This window comes from Protobothrops mucrosquamatus, unplaced genomic scaffold (genome assembly GCF_001527695.2).
Source record: "Protobothrops mucrosquamatus isolate PMUCROS unplaced genomic scaffold, P.Mucros_1.0 scaffold65, whole genome shotgun sequence".
NCBI classification, from domain to species: domain Eukaryota; kingdom Metazoa; phylum Chordata; class Lepidosauria; order Squamata; family Viperidae; genus Protobothrops; species Protobothrops mucrosquamatus.
Window position 1 is genome coordinate 113,717 of NW_015386443.1, and position 18,280 is coordinate 131,996.

Here is an 18,280-nt window from a genome sequence, read left to right on the forward strand (position 1 = left end):
TAGGCCAGTCCCGCTTGCTGGAACAACCACGTCTTGAGGGCGCGGCGGAAGGAAGGGAGATCAGGAATCACCCTGATCTCTGGGGGCAGTTCGTTCCAGAGGGTGGGAGCTCCCACAGAGAAGGCCCTCCCCCTTGGGGTCGCCAGCCGGCACTGTCTGGCCGACGGTACCCTGAGGAGACCCACTCTGTGAGAGCGTATTATTATATACATACATTATTATATACATACATACATACACACACACATATACACACACATACACACACACACATATTCTGGAGATATCCTTGATCATGAGAGATATTAACCTTGAATTTGTGCAATAAATTCCAAGATTGAGTGAAGACTTAAACACAAATCTTGTTAATCATTCTTGCAGTCTCCAGTGCAAAAAGAGACATTCTAATAAAGACATCCTATAGATTGGATTTTATCTTTTTAATACAAATTATAAAACATTTTACCCAAGCGTATGTGTTAAATGTTAATTTCAGTAACAATTAACTTTCATTCTTTTTTTTATCTAATATGCTTACCTGTATGGGAGGAATATCTGGCAGGGAAGGTAGATTTTCTGGGTTGGTTACTGATGGAATAAGCTCTATTGCTGCTACGGATGGGCTTGTTGGACCACGATTAGCATTTGCCATGGTGGCTGTTGTTGGGCTTGTTGGATTGATAGTATTGTTATGTACTGAAACAACTGGGAAGGGACCTGCATGTCCTGGATTTGAATGCTAAGAAGAGGGGAGAGAAAAAAATAGAAATTATCATGAAGTTAGCTAAACAGGAGAGCAATATTCATTTTAACCTGTTATTTTTAATAAATCAAAATAATAACATTTTCTTGTTCATAACTTAATGCTGATGTTTTTGGACACTTACAACTTTTCCTTTTTATCAGAGAACAAATTCTTATGGATTAACAAATCTGTAAGAGCCAACAATCAAAGCAATAAAAATTGTGGTAAACTAATACCCATGAATATTGCATGCCTTATGCATGGAAAACTAGGTTTGTATCTAATTTAAGATTCTTATAACAAAATTTGAATCCATTTCCTTAAATAGCAAGCAGAAATCCATTTCCTTAAATAGCAAATAGAAATGATGCTTTTAATTTTGAAAGCATTTTCATAGCTAAATTATACTGATATAAAAAACAAGCTGATTCACTTTTCTAAAATGAAAGGTGGGAAACAAAATGTGCACACAGCATATACTTGTCTTTGTAAGTGTGGCTGCATCATAGAATACTGGGGCCCGTTGTGGCGTGGTATCCCTGGGAGACGAGCTGCATTCTGAGCCATTCTCATCTGATGAGCTTGGAAAGCACCGCAATTCATACCCCTCTGCATGGTCTGCATACTTATCAACCGTGGAGGCTACAAAATATAATGAATTTTATAAAACACTAGTCTCTTTTCCCATGTTTTTCCTCTTCTTCATAAGGGAATAAACTGCATTGCACTGATATTAGAATTAACAAAACGTAGCCCTATATAAACTTTAAACGTGTGTAATTTTATGCCTGAAAACTATCTTGGAGATTATATGAGTATCTGAAAGAGTCTAGAGACTTGCCTGTTGCTGAAGCATCTGTGGACCTGCCTGGCGCGTCATTTGCCCTGCAGGCTGCCCCATCCTCATCTGCTGTAACTGCTGGTGTTTTTGTTGCGCAAACACCTGCTGCTGCATGTGCTGGAGCCGAAGCTGTGCAAGATTAATTTGCCCTGGAGGTTTGCTGATATGATTTGTTCCTGGAGGAACTTGTCCCACTACTACATTAGGAGTGTAACCTTGTGTTGGCTTATTTTCAATAACAAGATTACCTAGACAATAGGAGAAAGTATGATTAACAAAAAGCTTTTACTTTAAATAAAGTTTAACAGTGAAATCTTTGTGATTAGTATACATTAGCTTCACATTAAGGGATGAAGCTTTAAAAATACACAACTAGCGTATCTTCTAGTGTACTAGAACAGAGGTCCCCAACCTTTGGGGCACCAGGGACCGGTTCGGTGGAGAGAGGTTTTTCCACAGACCAGAGGGTGTGTGGTTTTGTGTGCTGCCTGCATCTCGCGGATGGGGCTTTGCTTGTTTGTGCGGCCCGGTTGCTGGCATGCCATAGCCTGGTTCTGCTCCACGGACCGGGGTTGGGGACCCCTGGACTAGAAGACAACGCATGCAGCTTGGGGTTGAACTATGGAGTCCCTGATGCTTTCTTAACCTGGTTATTTGCTTTCAGGTATTTCATTACCCAACTAAATGATATTATTAATGTTACCTAGTTGAGTAATGAAATGTCTGCAAGCAAACAGCCAAGCTCAGAGAGTAAAAAAGACTTCATGTATTTTTTTATGTTAAAAAATTCAGTCATATTTGTACTTAATGGATATATAAGATGTGAATTTTAATGTATCTGCATTATTTATTTTGATCAAACTAAGTTCAATGGAACATTTTCCTCAAAAAGTAGCACCTCGTTTCAATATACATGTGATTTTCCATACACTTTGATCGTTAGCTGCAGAAATTTTTTTACCTCTTGTATAATATGTAATTAGATTTTTTTTCACTTAAGTCCTAAAAGATATTTATTACTGAAAAAATTAAAAAGGGAGAAAATTATGGATGTAGTTTTAATTACAACAGCAAAATCTCATTAACACTTGTAGTCGCTGGCATAAAGCATGGTCTCTGAGTTATTCTCAGGATTATACAATATATGAAAACCCCTATTTTGAATATTCTTTGATGAACCATTTTTTCTTCTTCTTGCTATTCTGATATATTTTAATATTATCAGTATTTCAATTTGATTACAAAAAGATACTTCCCTGCAATTCTTTATAGCAGCTGCATCTTTCCCAGAATTGCATGGCTGCCCCTACAGTTGAAGCTAAATCTGATTTATTGCACAGCCCTATTTAGTACTAGTTTGTTCTTGTATAAAATAAGAAATATTATTTTCTCCAGAACAGTGGCCATAATTCTTTTTAAAAAATACTCTATTCTTGCTCTCTACTACCAATGATCAAAATGGAAGATTCTGTTCCTTCTCTAAAAGATTATTGTTGCTTAAGAATCTGACAATGATATCCAATGTCATCTCAGTTTTAACCCAGGCATTTTATTATTGTCATGTGTATTTATCAAAAATTGTACTTAAATATTTATTTCAATAAAATAAAATACAGTTTAAACATTTCTGCACCCTCTAGGATCTTTTCAAACAGTTTTATAATATTTCATTTGCAATACCTTTTCAGTTCCCAATGTACATTCCCATTCCAAAGGACCATATGATGAGCTCTGCACATGTAACAGGGAGTTTGGGTATCTCCCCCTTTCCAGAAGCATCCTCTCACACTACCCTGAAGTTTGGGAACCTCAAAAGTGGCCTCCAACAGAGTAAGAGGTGCTGCTGGTGGAGAAGAACATGGGAAAAACCTGGTATGGACATGTAAGCCTTTGTACATACCCACAAGGCTGTTTCTAATTTAGATGTTGACTATTAGTTCTTATTTATTAAATCTAAATGTATTCTCAATGGGATCTATTTCACTATAAGAAATAGAAATATATTATTTGATACATGTTGAGAAGATATAAATGAAATACAGTACATGGACCAATGTGTTTTTATTTTTATTTTTTATTTTTTTTTACATATAGAAAAATGCAAGGGCTATAATGGAAGGCAAGACTTTTGATTTCCCCTGGATTTTTCTTTTCACTGGAAATTATAATGTCTCTATGCCAACAATCTCATACTTTCTGCTCAATCACCAATTTATTGAAAGAATATTTGTAAGAGTCTCCACCCCATTACTCCAGAGTTTACACTGGACACACAAGGGTTGCAAAGAAAGGAACAATAAAGAACATTCGTTTTGAAAGAGAGAGCATCTGCTCCTGTAAACCTTGCATTTTATATCCTTGTTTGGTGGGGGGGAGGGGGGGAGACAAGAAAGGAAGACAAAGTTTCTGCCTGTTCCAAGTAAAATAGTTTGGGGTTATTTTGAATCTGACTTTTGATTATTTTTTAGAATATGAAAGCTCTTGATACATTTGTAGGTAGCCCCATTGTTACGCTTCTGAGTTTTCCAACTGTAATTATAATAATAATAACACTTGTCTTTTTAATATTCTTAGAAGTAAAAGACAGTGACCACACAATTATGTAATACACCACTCCGTATAGAATAATATTTTCCAAATAACATGTCTGTACTCACTCTCTTCTTTTACAATTGTCATGCCCCTTTGCCACTACTATGCTGTATATCTCATTTCACAGTGCATTTCTCTGAAAAACACTGCTATCTATTATTAAGAAGGGTCAATTACCACATGAATGAAGATTTATTATAAAGGAAAGTATTTTTGTAACAAGAAATTACATGAAGAAAAGCAAGCAAACAGGGTAGAAAAAGAAACATATCTGGGTTGTGGTTGCATTTGTATCACTAGTTTAAATCCAGACCTACATAAATAAGTTACACTTCATCATGTGTATATCAACTGTCATCGTGCAGAGAACCTCTGAACATTCTCCCGGAGGATAGCTTCAATCTTAAAGAAGGCATATTGGTTCCCATATGAACAGCTCCAGTAACAAACCTTATTTTACTGGAAGTCTCCTATAAGGAACATTATAAAGAACATGCCATTTATAATTACAATTTTTTACACATTAAATCTGTCAGAAATATGAAAAGCTCTACCTAGGTTGACTACATTCTTTGCCCAAAATGTGGGATCACAATGAAAGCGAATTGCTCCATTAGCAGCTGGAACAGGATCACACCGTGCTTTCAAAATATGTCGCAGCTGGAAAGTGATCTGCAAAGCAAATAATCTCACATTACTGTTATGCAAAGCATAAAAAGAAATTAAAAGTAAGCTATTTGCAAACGAGTGACATTGAAAAATTCACTCTTTTCTTATTTATATTGCAAGATAAGCTAAATTTCCACTTTATATACTCTGATGAAAGGATTTCTTGATTTATCACAAGAAAATAAATATCCATAATGTTAAAGAATACAGATAAGAGGATTTAGTTTCAAACAATAACTTTCACATGCTTTTTAAATTAATAAAATATTTGAAAAAATATTTTGTAAAACTTGAATTGTACCCATGTTCAAAAATAGATAATCAATGAAACTAAACTACTTTGTATCAAAAATAATCAGGTAATTTTGAATAGATTATCCCACGAAAAATCCTGGATGAGCAAAAAAATATGCTCAGTACATATGCTATACTTTACTCTTATTTTTAATTAATAACTATGAGAGATATGACTTTAAAAAAGGGCAGGTAGTATGTTTTTAAAAACCACCCTTTCATTGCAACAAGTTAGTTCCATTCATCACCAATACTATTATTCCCTTCTTGAATAAGCAACATTATATAAGTGTAGGGGGGGAAGCAGTAATTAGAAAAATAAATTAAAGGCCAAAGATAATAAAAACTGAATCTAATTAAATCTAGATTATACCAACACTATTCGCTGTTCTTCTCCATATCCTTATAAACCAGCTTGCTTCCATACAGTTTTTATACTCCTTTTTTATACTTCTTACTCTTTCTTTTTTTGAGGATCTCATAAATTCTAGACAGCTACCTGTTTCTCCATTTTCCCTTCCCTTCCAACCTACTCATTTTTGTTCATATATTTGTTCTGAGATTCAATCTTCCTTCTCTTGTATAAGAAACAAACCACTCTGCTCATTTTTGTACTAAATCTATGTTTATTCTTCATTCATACATTCCTGTTTTACCACATAGGCCACTTAAGTAACTCATTCCCATTGCATTCAACTCACTTATATATTTCATCTGACGTACCCAACTTTTACTTTGAATGGATGAAGTGGATGAATGTGCACTCCTACACACAAATATTTTCACTTATATGAAAATATACTATCTTTCTACCTGCATTTGCACATCTTAAAACTTCCCCATCCATTTTCTTATCCTTAGCAAACATTCTACCAATTTCAATTATTTGCTCCCATTTTTTATCCAGCAAGCTTAAAAAATTAATCCATAAACACTACCTCTCCCTTTTTGTAAGGGAATAACAGCACTCTTTCAGGTGTCATGCATAGATGAATTTTCTCACACATGCTACACAATTCAGACAACTGTTCCCTAAGTTTTTTTTTCATTTATACAGTATATCCCTGATACCTTAACACAATTTAATATCTCAGTAATGAAAATCATCTTAAAAACTGGAATAATTAGAGCAGGGCTTTTCAACCTTTTCACAGATACCACTTATAGGACATGACAATATTTGAGTACCACCAGTGCTTAGCAAGGTGTCAAAAACTTGATGACTAAAAAAAGGGGGGGGTTTACTGATTAGATTGATTTGATGTTATAGAAATGGCTAGTTTATACTATTATGGAAAAGTAAAAAGTTGAGGTTCGATGTTAATGCTTCATTCTACTACTGCAGCAGAGGAAGTCGGAAGTCAATGCCTTTTTTTTCCCTTCTCACCCTCACTTTTTTCCCTTTTTCCTCCCCACTGTGTCCTACTATTTGCTTTTGTATTTTTGTATTTTATTCTATAATCTAATAAAATGTTACGAACCATAAAAAAGGGGAAAAGTACCGGTTTTAATTTCTTCGGTGGCGGTTCCTTTGCTGAATCCCTTTCCCTTTGCATTGACAAATGTATGATGAATTTATCCATAGTTATTAATATGGATGGGTCAGCTGGCTGGTGGTCCTTCTTCCTCTCTTCCTCTCCTCACTTTTTTCCCTCCCTGCTTGCTGGGATCTCCTTCCACACAGCCTCTTCTCCACTCTCTCTTTTTCCTCCCTGCCTGCTGGACTCTCCTTCCACAGCTTCTTCACCCCTCTTTTTCCTCCCTGCCTTCTGGGATCTCCTTCCATAGTTTCTTCTCCCCTCTCTCTTTTTCCTCCCTGCCTGCTGGGCTCTCCTTCCACAGCTTCTTCGCCCCTCTTTTTCCTCCCTGCCTGCTGGGCTCTCCGGCTCTCCTTCCACAGCCTCTTCTCCGTCAATGAGGAGCTAAACAAATTAGGCATAAACAGAAAATCCCATTTGCATTGGAATTCTTTTTGGAAACAAAGCAAAGATAATCATCATTATCTTTGATATACCACTTTTAGTCTCATAAGAGACTAAAATACTCCATCCAGCATTTCCAAACTTGGTTTCATGCCAAATCATTTAATTCTGTTCATCCTGCTGAAGAACCTTGTTCAGTCCTTTTCACCTACTTCCAAACCAATTTTTATTTCAATCAAGACCACTCTTCATTTTCTAACTCTTTTAATCATAATTATTCCATGCTATCTTTAATTATACCTTACAGTCATCTTTTTTCTCTATGCCCATAATTCAGTATCTTTCTCTCATTATTTGCAGCAGTCTTTCTCTTATAAAAATTTCCTCATTCATAACCTTTTTCACTGCATCATCTCATGCTTCCTATTAGTGTAACTACAGCATTTCTGTGGCACTTTATAACATAATGCATTGTCAAATAATGTAAATAAAATTCCTAATTTAATTTTCCTAACTCTAACCTTCCTTACACTCTATTTTTTTTTCTTTTTTACATTATACTGATAAAAATAGCCTTCTTACATTCAGGTTTCAGCAACCTTCTATCCTTTATAATCTTTCATCCTAACCAACCAAATAAAGCTTTTTTTATTTATTTCTTTGATACATTATGCACAACCAAATTCAAACTTCAACCATGTATTTGAAATTAATAGATATCTTCCTAAGCAGATACTAAATAATCACCATTTCCATCCATTTTGGGTTTTTGTATAGCCTAAGCATTCTTTGTATACTGTCATTCCATCTCCATTCAACCATGTTACAGAAAACCTTCCTCCAGATCATTCAAAATTAAATAATTTCAATTCCATGTGTGTATTCGTCAACTTCATCCCATAAGCTCAAATTGCCATTAAACCCCACTACATGCTCCCTAGGGTTTTACAAAGATGTAACATATATCTATTTTTATTTTTTTTCAATAATTAATTCATGCTCATTATCATATATTCTCTTCATATTCAAAGGTGCCATATTCCAAACACCATGGTAGTCAACATACAACCTACAGATATTGACCTCTTATGGCCCACATGGCTTCAGTCAGCTGAGGCCTTCATAAAACACATTTTAGGAAGATAAAGAATGAGCAAAGTACGCAACATTTCTTAACAATACCAATCACATGGGCTCATTTTGGCTAGTGAGCCACAATCTTAATCAAGATTCAATTTTACCCAATTATTTTAACATACTATTTGCAAACTAGGATCTCTAAGAATACCTTGTAAACCATCACTCTAATGCACACATATAATTGAGCAGAATGTTCAATCAAATACCAATACATTCTAGAATCAGATTAATAAAGGAGAATATTTGTAGCGCAAGGTTGAAATGAGAGGTCCTTGGTGCTCTCTGAGCTTGGTTGTTTTCTTACAGATGGTTCATTACTCAAACTAGGTAACATCATCAGGGCCAGAGCTAATAACAATAACAATAAAGTTGTAAGGGACCTTGGAGGTCATCTAGTCCAACCCCCTGCTCAGGCAGGAAACCCTATATCATTTCAGACAAATGGTTGTCCAATCTGTTCTTAAAAACTTCCAGTGTTGGAGCATTAATCACTTCTGGAAGCGGTGACTAGTACTGATGATGTTATCTAGTTTGGGTAATGAAACTGTGTAAGACAACATGTTCAGAGAACACCAAGGACCCCTCCCATTCTAGATGCACAGATGTATCTTTCTATCAAGAGATACTACTGATAAACCCCCATCCATTCTGTAACTCTCTATGCACCTTCAAATCTAATTCAGATAGTGAAAGAAAATTTGTTCTGCAAGTACCGTGTTTCCTCAAAAATAAGACCAGGTGTTTTGTTTTGTTTTGCCTCCAAAAGAGGCACTAGGTCTTATTTTGGGGGAGAGGGGTTTTTTATACTCATCTCCGGCACCGACAGCCCTGCTCAGCTGGCCCACTTCTTCTGTGGCCGAAGGAGCAGCTTCATTCTGCAAGTGGGAATGGACTCTGGCCTGCATTTTGCAGTCAGCCCTTTCTGGAAGGCCACTGCAGCCGAGTACCAAGCTATGGATTCAATCCATAGCTCAGTTCTCAGCTGCAGAGAACTTGCAAAACTGAGCTATGGACTGAATCCATAGCTCGGTTGTCAGCTGCAGTGGCCTTCCGGAAAGGCGTGTGACTGAGAAATGCAGGTCTGGCTGCAGAAGACACTGCAGAAGAAATAGGCCAGCAAGGAGAGGCCTGGCTGCAAAGTAAGTGGGTGTGGGGCGCGTGAGGCAGCTCCACACCCCCACTCCAGCTTGATTTTTAGGTGTGTGCTTTGCCCCAAAACTAGGGCTTATTTGGGGGGTAGGGCTTATATTAGTCCCCCCAATCAAGCTAGGGCTTATTTTCAGAGTAAGCCTTACTTTCAAAGAAACACGGTATCTGTATAACTCTGGATTTATTATGGCATTTTTCTTGCCTTTAGTAAACCTCCAGTCTCACTGTTTAATCTGAGAATAAAGAAATAACACGATTTTTTTCTTCTGTTCTGAAAACAATACTGACATTTTATATATATTGGGTTTTTTCAGTTTCTTTACCATTACTAAACGTTCCATTACAAAATAAATGTTAAATAAAACATATCACCTGACCAATATACCATTTGGCTACCCTGTATTAATAATCTTGAATTGCTTTGGGAATAGGTTACAGATGAGAAAATATAATTGCTAGAAAGAGAATATCATCCCATTTCAGCATTTAAAACCTCTAACATCCTAGATTATGATTTTACAGTTTGGCTTTGATAAACCAAATATATCAACAATTGAAATACAAAGTAATATGTTAAAAAAATGTGAAAAACAAACAATTTTTTTAAAGACTAGAGAATAAGAAAAATACAGATTTTCAAAATAAAGATTGTTGTTTTATTGCAATAATAGAATTTATAGCCAAACTGCAAATATAAAATCTTATTTTTCTTACCAGTCGCTTGCTATAGAGCAATGCAGTGCTGCTGCCACTTGCAATGGCCCAATTAGTGAATGTCATCACATGCTTCACCTGTCTTGATAAACCACTGATATCATTCTGTTGTTGTATTAACTTCATCTGTCTCTCCTTTGTCACAGTCTGAACAGAGAGAATGCATACATATTGAATCAATTAAAAATACACAATAGCAATAATAAAGCCTCTTATCACAATGTTGACATCTAGCAAGCACTGCGAGATTATGTGTTCTAATAATAATAATACAAAGCTTTTTAAAAAAGTATTGCAGCACGGAAATCTATGTTATGTGCAATTTAACAATTATGTTTTCCAAAGGCAATAGTCCTAAATTAGATTCACCTGCAAGACAAGATTGTAATTGTAATTGAGTTAAAATTGTGGCTTTGTGTGCCTTAATGTTATTTATTGCACTTATAGCCACTTTCTTTTAAAACCAACCTCAAACTAACCCACCTTTCATCCAAACACTGATCAAATTTAGACAAGCTCCACTCCATCTGTCTTCTGATTATGCAGTTTTCAGTATTGTCTTTTAAGATCTCTATTTCAAAATGATACCACTTATTCTCAAAAATAATGTTATCCAAACATTATTGTGGGTCTCAGAGATTTTAACTTTCTTTAAACAGCAAATCCCATTGTTATGTCATTTCAAAATATTTTGATAGAGACCACTAACAAATCAAGTCCACCAGGCAAACTCCCACAGATAGTAACAGTGACATGAATGAAACAATTAAGCCCCAACTCTAAAATTTGGAGGTAATAATATTAGTTTTATGCAACAAAATACAGCTGTTCTTTTTATTTTAGTTACAAATACCCACTCTTTCTCATCAGTCTCATTATCTAATAACACTATCTACTTACAGCTCTACTGTTTTATATTTGAAATGTATATAGTTCTGCCACCTAATAAATGCTCAAAGTATATTAAAGATTATTACACTATGAATTTCATTATACCTATTCTGCTTTAGGAAAATGCTTTTTTTAGGGCTAAATCTTTCACCTGTATTTTGACAGAATTTGAATAAATTTTGTACGTGTCAATTGCTAAGCAATGAATATAACAAGCATCCTCAAGTGATTATAATATCTTATTTAAAAACAAGTTCAGTAATTGTTTTATAGGCTTTATAATGATATTTCTTAATTAAAACAGAAAATCATATTAAAATTAAAAGAGGAATTGGGTACACCATGTGTCTGGGAAATACAATGGTAGATACCATGGAACAGAAATATGATTTCTCAGTGGAAAGAGTAAGTTACTTTTGTGACATCAAAATCCTACAGTATTTCAAGTCATTTTTCAGAAGCTGCAACCTTACAATATAAGTAACATTTTCCACTGTTGTGTCTAAATTAAACAAATCTCAACATTTTCTCATGAAACTCAAACCCAATGACACTACGGTATGAAAAATCATAACTGTGACTGTTACTCTACCCGTCTCTAAAAGTGTTTATCATTCAGCATAATATTAACCATTGCTTTCTTTCTCATTTATCTTCTGCTCAATATTTGTTTTCTACAATTATTTTACTAATGTATTGAAAGAGATTTTATTCAAAATGATCTAGTCTAGTTTCTGATCCTGTCTAAGTATTATGGTTTTCTATTAGAATTCCAGAACTTGTGATCCAACACATTAGGGTATTAGATTGAGGGAAAGAAATGTAGTACAAAGTACAAAGATTAATGCACTAATAGATGGCCTTCTAGCTTCAACTTTAAAATTCTACTGACAGAATATGGTTATAGAATAAATTACTGTAAACTTAGCACATCATTTCTAACATTGCTCTAATCTATCTTTCAATATTGCAGAAGATGTTTCAACCAGACTTGGGGGGGGGGCGAGGTTGCATGAGCAGCTTTAAAAATAAAAGAAGATATAATCAGAAAACTTCAATCCAAAAAAGCAAAATATTACTAGTAAGAGATCTGAAATGAATCATATTGCATGTAACACAGGCAAAGATTTTAATAAAATTTCACAAGAAAGAAGCAATATTAGAGTTACAGTCAAGTGGCTTCTGCAACTGGTTCCTTTACTTTCTTCTAGAATGAATGTTTACAATTATGTAAACAGTTTTAGATAGGAAAATCAGGTTGCTTACCTGTAACTATGGGTTTTTGATTACACATTGTTTTATTCAGTTAGGGTTCTACATCAAACCGCAAGAAGAAACACTGTACAGTTGAGTATATTTGGCAGGCCCTCATTGAGAAATTTCAGAAACTGTGCCAACTGACACTAACAACAAGAAAAGAACAGATTACTACAACTGCAGCTGCAAGTAAGTAACCTGTTCTTCCCAATGATTTCTGTGTTACATACATGAGTGGTCAGCAAGTGGATTCAATTAAATGGTAAGGAGATGGAATTTTTTTTAAAAAGTATTTTTCACAAGATTTAAATCTGGTCAAAGCACTCTTTTGTGGAATTTTATAGATCATCAATACACAAAATATAAAGTTTGTCAGGTTGATGTGATTGTCACTAAGAAAGATAAAAGTGAGAGGTCATTTAAAGTTCAAGTAATAATGAAAATTCTGCAAGAATCATTGATAAATTTCAACTAAGTTTAGGAACCTGAATTGATGGGGGAAGTTTCCCAAGAGCTTTCATTAGCTTTTATGTTAACATGCATAAGAATGTAAAAATGCTATCAATGAGAAGTGTGGTTTGGTATGATTGCTATTTAACTGAAGATAAACAATTTTTAAAATATGTTATAATAAATATCTTAGCAGGTGGCAACACTTAGTTGATTTTGACTTGAAACCTAAATAGGGCTGGGCTTAGTTAGTTCCTAGATGGGACCCTGCCAGGAATTTCAAAGCTACAGCAGACAAGACTAGGAAGCTAAAAAGATATTCCAGAAGCAGGCAGTGGCAAACCATCTTATTGCCAAGAAAACTGAATCAATGTATCCCTAAAGTCACCAGGAGCTGGGATTGACTTAAAAGCAACTTTATTTCTGATAAATAAACAAGATTTCAGCATGCATGATGACAGAATATTTGCTTTCGAGGTAATAACAATTCTGACATCCTGAAGACTTAACATGACACATCACTTTTTGGAGAAAAGTGAAAAATGTTAAAGAACTGTACCAGTTAATCACAATAACCCTCCCCTATCACTTCTTTGCCCAGTAGAGCAGAGATGTCTTCCAAAAGAGGAAGAAAGGTACAATTGTCTAAGAAGTTTCCAGACAACTTCAAAAATCCAAGAATCAGCAGAAGTATTTGTATGAATCACCAAAGGTGTTAAGCGGCTAAGACACTAGTGACAGAAAAAAAAATGACATGAAGCCCCTTTTAATTCTACGTTTCTATTAAATTGTAATATTTAAAGTGGAATAATATGAAAATTATTAATCATATAGGGAGAAATCATATTTTAAATTTAAATCAAATCAGCTAAATCCGATGTTAGTAATTGTTCTGGCTTTGCCCTTTTTTCCCTGTCTCTGCTATGCCTTTCAAAGGCCAAATGCACTCCTAATAGTTCACAAAATGCCTTGAAGTTCAAAAAGAGATGTCAGAAGAAACAGTATCAAGAAGTTAGAGTACTTTAGAAATATTTGTTCCAGGACCTGAATTATTATTTATTCATTAAATTTATATGCTGCCGCTCTGCATTAATTTGTTGCTTAAGTTGCTTAACAGACGTCATGGCATTACTTTACAAACACCTTAACATAGCACTTTGCTTTCTGGAAATGCTCATTCCCGGTTCATTTTCTCTAATAGAAATGCTGATATTAGAAAAATAAATAAATCAGTAGGGATGTAGCAATGAACATATCTTGAATTTAATTCCTGCCTTTTTTCACCTTTTTTTTAACTGAGCAAATTCAGTAATGAAGGAGTTGATTAAAATGATTAAAAATATACTTCATAACTATTTCTCTGAATTCAGACATTGTCTCCAATTTCTTGGAAGTCAAAGATATGGATAATAGGGTTTTACCACAACGTTTTATGATAGTAGCAATCTGAAGTCTTTTCTTATACTAAGATCAGCAGCCCCCTTAATCTAGATTCATTTATCAATAACATAGTGACAAGGGATCTGGCAATTAGTGAAACAATGAGACCAGACCAGACCAGACCAGATCAGGTCCTGTATAAGTTTATTAACTGCAATTTATTTAACATTGAGTAAAGATAGTAAATGTATAAATGCTTGCACTGACAACTATCACATTCACATCTTAAAATATTCCTCAAACATATGAAGTCTGGGTGATATGTTATAATAAGCCTATTCTAAAATAACTGGCAAAAACAACAGGAATCACCTTTGTAATAATCCTTGCCTTGTAAGAGGCAATATATTCTCACAATAATAGATTTTCTAAGTGTGGCCCCTGAAGTCACAGTCAAGACTAAGGATATATATAGAACAGTGATGGCGAACCTTTTAGAGACTGAGTGCCCAAACTGCAACCCAAAACCCACTTATGCATCATCGGGTGCCGTGTGGGTATGGCCCATTGGCTGGGTGTGGCCAATTGGGTCGGTGTGGCCCATTGAGTGGGCGTGGCTGCGGTGGTAACGGCAGACTGGGTGGGACTAAAAAGTTCAATCAATCAATTCCAACTTTCCAAGATCTTTTTTTTTCCTGCGAGAAGTTGAAATTGACTGATTGATTGAACCTTTTTTTTTTTTTTTGCACACGGTGGCGGAGGCCTAAAGTGAAAAGGTTTTATAAAACCCAGCTGAAGGCCTAGGACTGGGGCGACGATGCGCGTGCCCACAGAGAGCGCTCTGAGTGCTGCCTCTGGCACCCGTGCCATAGGTTCGCCACCACTGATATAGAAGATAAAAAAAATGAAACGTAACATAAATACATGGACCATAATGAAGAAGAAATTGAACTTTATGTTAAATCTGAGTAAAAATTAAATGAAAAAGAGCTCAGCACAATCACATTCAAAAAGAGAAAATAAAAATATTCTGAATAAGGCAACTGCTATAGTGGATAGAGCAAATGGATTGGTGGTGTAACTCTTCAGCACCTGCATTAGTGTACAGTTCCAACCAATAGCTTGTTCTTGAATAAGGCTCGGCAGATATAGAAACAGGATAGCTAATGAATGAAAACTATTTCCATAATGAGAAAGGGAGACATCCAAACTACACTAAGGAAGAGGTTAATATTATGTGTTATGTTATATATCATATTACTACATTTAACTATGTTTTTTTTATGTTACAACTGGATGGGTTCATATAATGTTCTTGTCAGATTCCCACAAAGACTATGAGAATCACAACCAGCAGCAGTTTCTGAGTAAATGGGAATGGTAGTTTAGAATTTCTATCTAGGCAGATCTCAAACCTTTCCCAATATTGTCCAGCTCCACCCTCTTTAAAGAAGGAAAATGGATTTCCTCCTGTCTTTAGCCCTTCTAGTGTTGACTGACAATAGATGCATGTTTATATTCTTTGCATTCCTACTCTCATATTCAGTTTAGTTCACCAAGTTAGCCTGAACTTTTCTCGCTGCTAACTATGCCCGAATGGTACTAAACCAAAACTAAAGATACCACGCTATGATTTAGATCAAGAGTGGTCATTTGCCAGAACCCCTTTTGTGGATTTCAGAGCACGTAATCCACTAGAATAGATAGACTAACATTTTCAACCTTAGGGTGGAGACTGAATCTTAAGGGGAAAAACAAATATCTTAAACCTTGCATAGATTGAATTAAACTACTGTTTATATGCTACACTTATAAACTAATTCAACTCTAAACTTCTTTGGAGAAACTATACACTAAATTAAAGTGAAAATAGATGCTTCTGATCTTCCTATGACCAGATTAAAATGGAAAGAAATAAAAACTGAAAGTGTGTTGCAATGACAGGGTATATCAAGGAAAGAGCTATTAAAAGCTCATTTAAATCAAAATAATAATACACATCAACACCCACATTATGTTCACTTTTAAATTTAATTGTACCTCAAGCTGTTGTAAGAGAGATTTTCCCTTTTTATTGATTTCATTAATGAGGGTAAAAATAGCCACTTTGATTTCCTGTTCTACTCGTTTGTTAGTTTCATTTACTTCTTTTATCCTGAAAAGAGAGAAATCTGTCATCAGGCACTTACATTACAACATCTTCAGCATGATTTTTTCTCCCACACAAATGAAAACTCAACATTTAAACTGATGCAGATTCATACAAAATATCATTATCTTAAATAAAGATAGCATTAAACATCACAACTATTAATTATAATTTTAAGGTTCTTTTTATTACACTATAAAGCATTTTTCTGAATTTAAATCTGCTCCTGGGTTTTAAAAAAAGTATTTTACATGTTGTAAAGGATAGCACTTCTGTTGATTTCCTACATTAGTAAGAAAACAGTAAAACTTAACTAAAAATCATTTATCACTATAAAATCCCCAGCTATTTCACCTAGCTAGCTGTTCTTACTTTCCTTTCACAACAGGTAACTGTTCTGATTGGGTTTTATTAAAAGTAATGCACAAGTAAATGAACTACAAACAGAAAAAGGAATGGATCCTGTCATAAATAACAAAATGCTCCTTTTATTTGATAAATGAAATTCTGATCTGAAAAAACAAGTTACAAACACACAGATGACTCAAACTATATGAATCTCAAATGCACAAATCAATAACAAAGATGTAACAGAGGGTGCTATGTTATATTTTCTAAACTATAGTAACTTAAATGTGAATTACATATCCATGAAGTTAGAACGTCCGAAAATAAAACTGCCATTATGTGATTGGTTTGCTTCCCCAATCTTCATCCTGCAATAAACTCCAGCTAGCTGATTTTGAGACTCTGATAAAATAAAAAATCAATTTTTGATTCCCTCATCTTATTATTCCTTTCTCTGTCTATTCATTTCCACCATCTGGAGCAGGGAGAGGGGAATTCTATCAGAACAGAATTGTATGTCAATTATGTCTGGATATTAATTGATGTGTTAGTATCATAGTGAGGTAAAATTAGGACATTCAATGAGATTTTTGTCTAAAATAAGAATCAAATATAAACAAAGGTACACAATGACTATCTACTGAGATTCTCAATCATTCAGATAATGATTGCCCCAAAGGTGCTTTTTCCAAAAGACAATTGGACTTTCTTGCTTTTTTTCTCTGAAAATATTTTGAAGAACTAAAGAAGCTTCTTGGATGAGAAGTGAAACGTTTTCAAAGAAAAAACCAAGTAAGTCCAGATGTCTTTTGAAAAAAGCATACTGCGCTTTATGCAAATTGCAATTATTCTCACCCTGGCAGATTATCACAAAATCACTTCTATAGGAATCTCATGGACAATGCTTATATATTGGTTAATTCTTTCCCACAGGCTGCAACAAACTAAAGAAAATCTAGATGGATTTTCTATGGCAGACTTTGATCATAAGAAGGCCACTGACAGCCAATGATAACAAACTACAAAAAAGATAAAGATCAAACAATGCAGGAGGATTTGTATTTAGTATACTATGTTTACTAGATGTGTTAAATATAATAAAATGTTTAATATTTTAATGGCATTTATGGATCTCTTGATCTGCTATACAGATCACTGCAAGCAGATGTACCATATTTTCATTGCCTCAAGAAAACTCTGACAAGTAAAATTTTAAATGGCTGTTAAGTGAGCCAACATTTCTTGACTCCTCTTTGCAATGCCTTACAATGACTTTTAAAATGAGGAAAAAAGCACTAAATTATTTCACCTGAGATTGAAACATCAAAATAGTTAAATATCCCTAAAAATAAACATTTGTGCAAAAGCTTCTACATGATTATTTGTGTTCTTTTATGCAGCTGGTATAGTGGATCCACTATAGAAGTTTCTCTTCATCGAAACTTGGTTATCACTGTTACCAACTGCTTAACTTTTAAGGAAAGCAATGTGATATTGAAATTTTAATAATTTGCTCAATTTAAATAAAAGATCAGCTCTTTTAATGAAACTGTTACTTACCTATTTTGTACTTGAGTAGCTGCAAAATTAACATAATTCTTCTTTTCAAGGAGTTTGGCTAGGAGATTCTCAATAACACCTTTTTGATTTTGAAATGCCTCTTCCAAAAACTGATACCTTCCAAAACCAGAAAATACAACACACATACTATGAAGGGTCAGAGTATTATTACATTTTAT

The 18,280-nt window shown here is 34.6% G+C and overlaps 1 protein-coding gene across 1 annotated transcript in view; it reads right to left on the bottom strand.

Moving 5' to 3' along the window:
• The window catches only part of TRIM33 (tripartite motif containing 33), a 44,639-nt gene that overhangs the window by 12,145 nt on the left and 14,214 nt on the right, over positions 1-18,280 (bottom strand). Inside the window, exons 5-11 of the mRNA XM_015812048.1 lie at positions 18,102-18,218; positions 16,085-16,199; positions 10,067-10,213; positions 4,733-4,850; positions 1,587-1,834; positions 1,217-1,387; positions 539-739 (exon numbers count right to left, since the gene is read on the bottom strand). Of these exons, the coding sequence (XP_015667534.1) occupies positions 539-739; positions 1,217-1,387; positions 1,587-1,834; positions 4,733-4,850; positions 10,067-10,213; positions 16,085-16,199; positions 18,102-18,218 (1,117 nt within the window). The remainder of the gene's footprint in view (positions 1-538; positions 740-1,216; positions 1,388-1,586; positions 1,835-4,732; positions 4,851-10,066; positions 10,214-16,084; positions 16,200-18,101; positions 18,219-18,280) is intronic.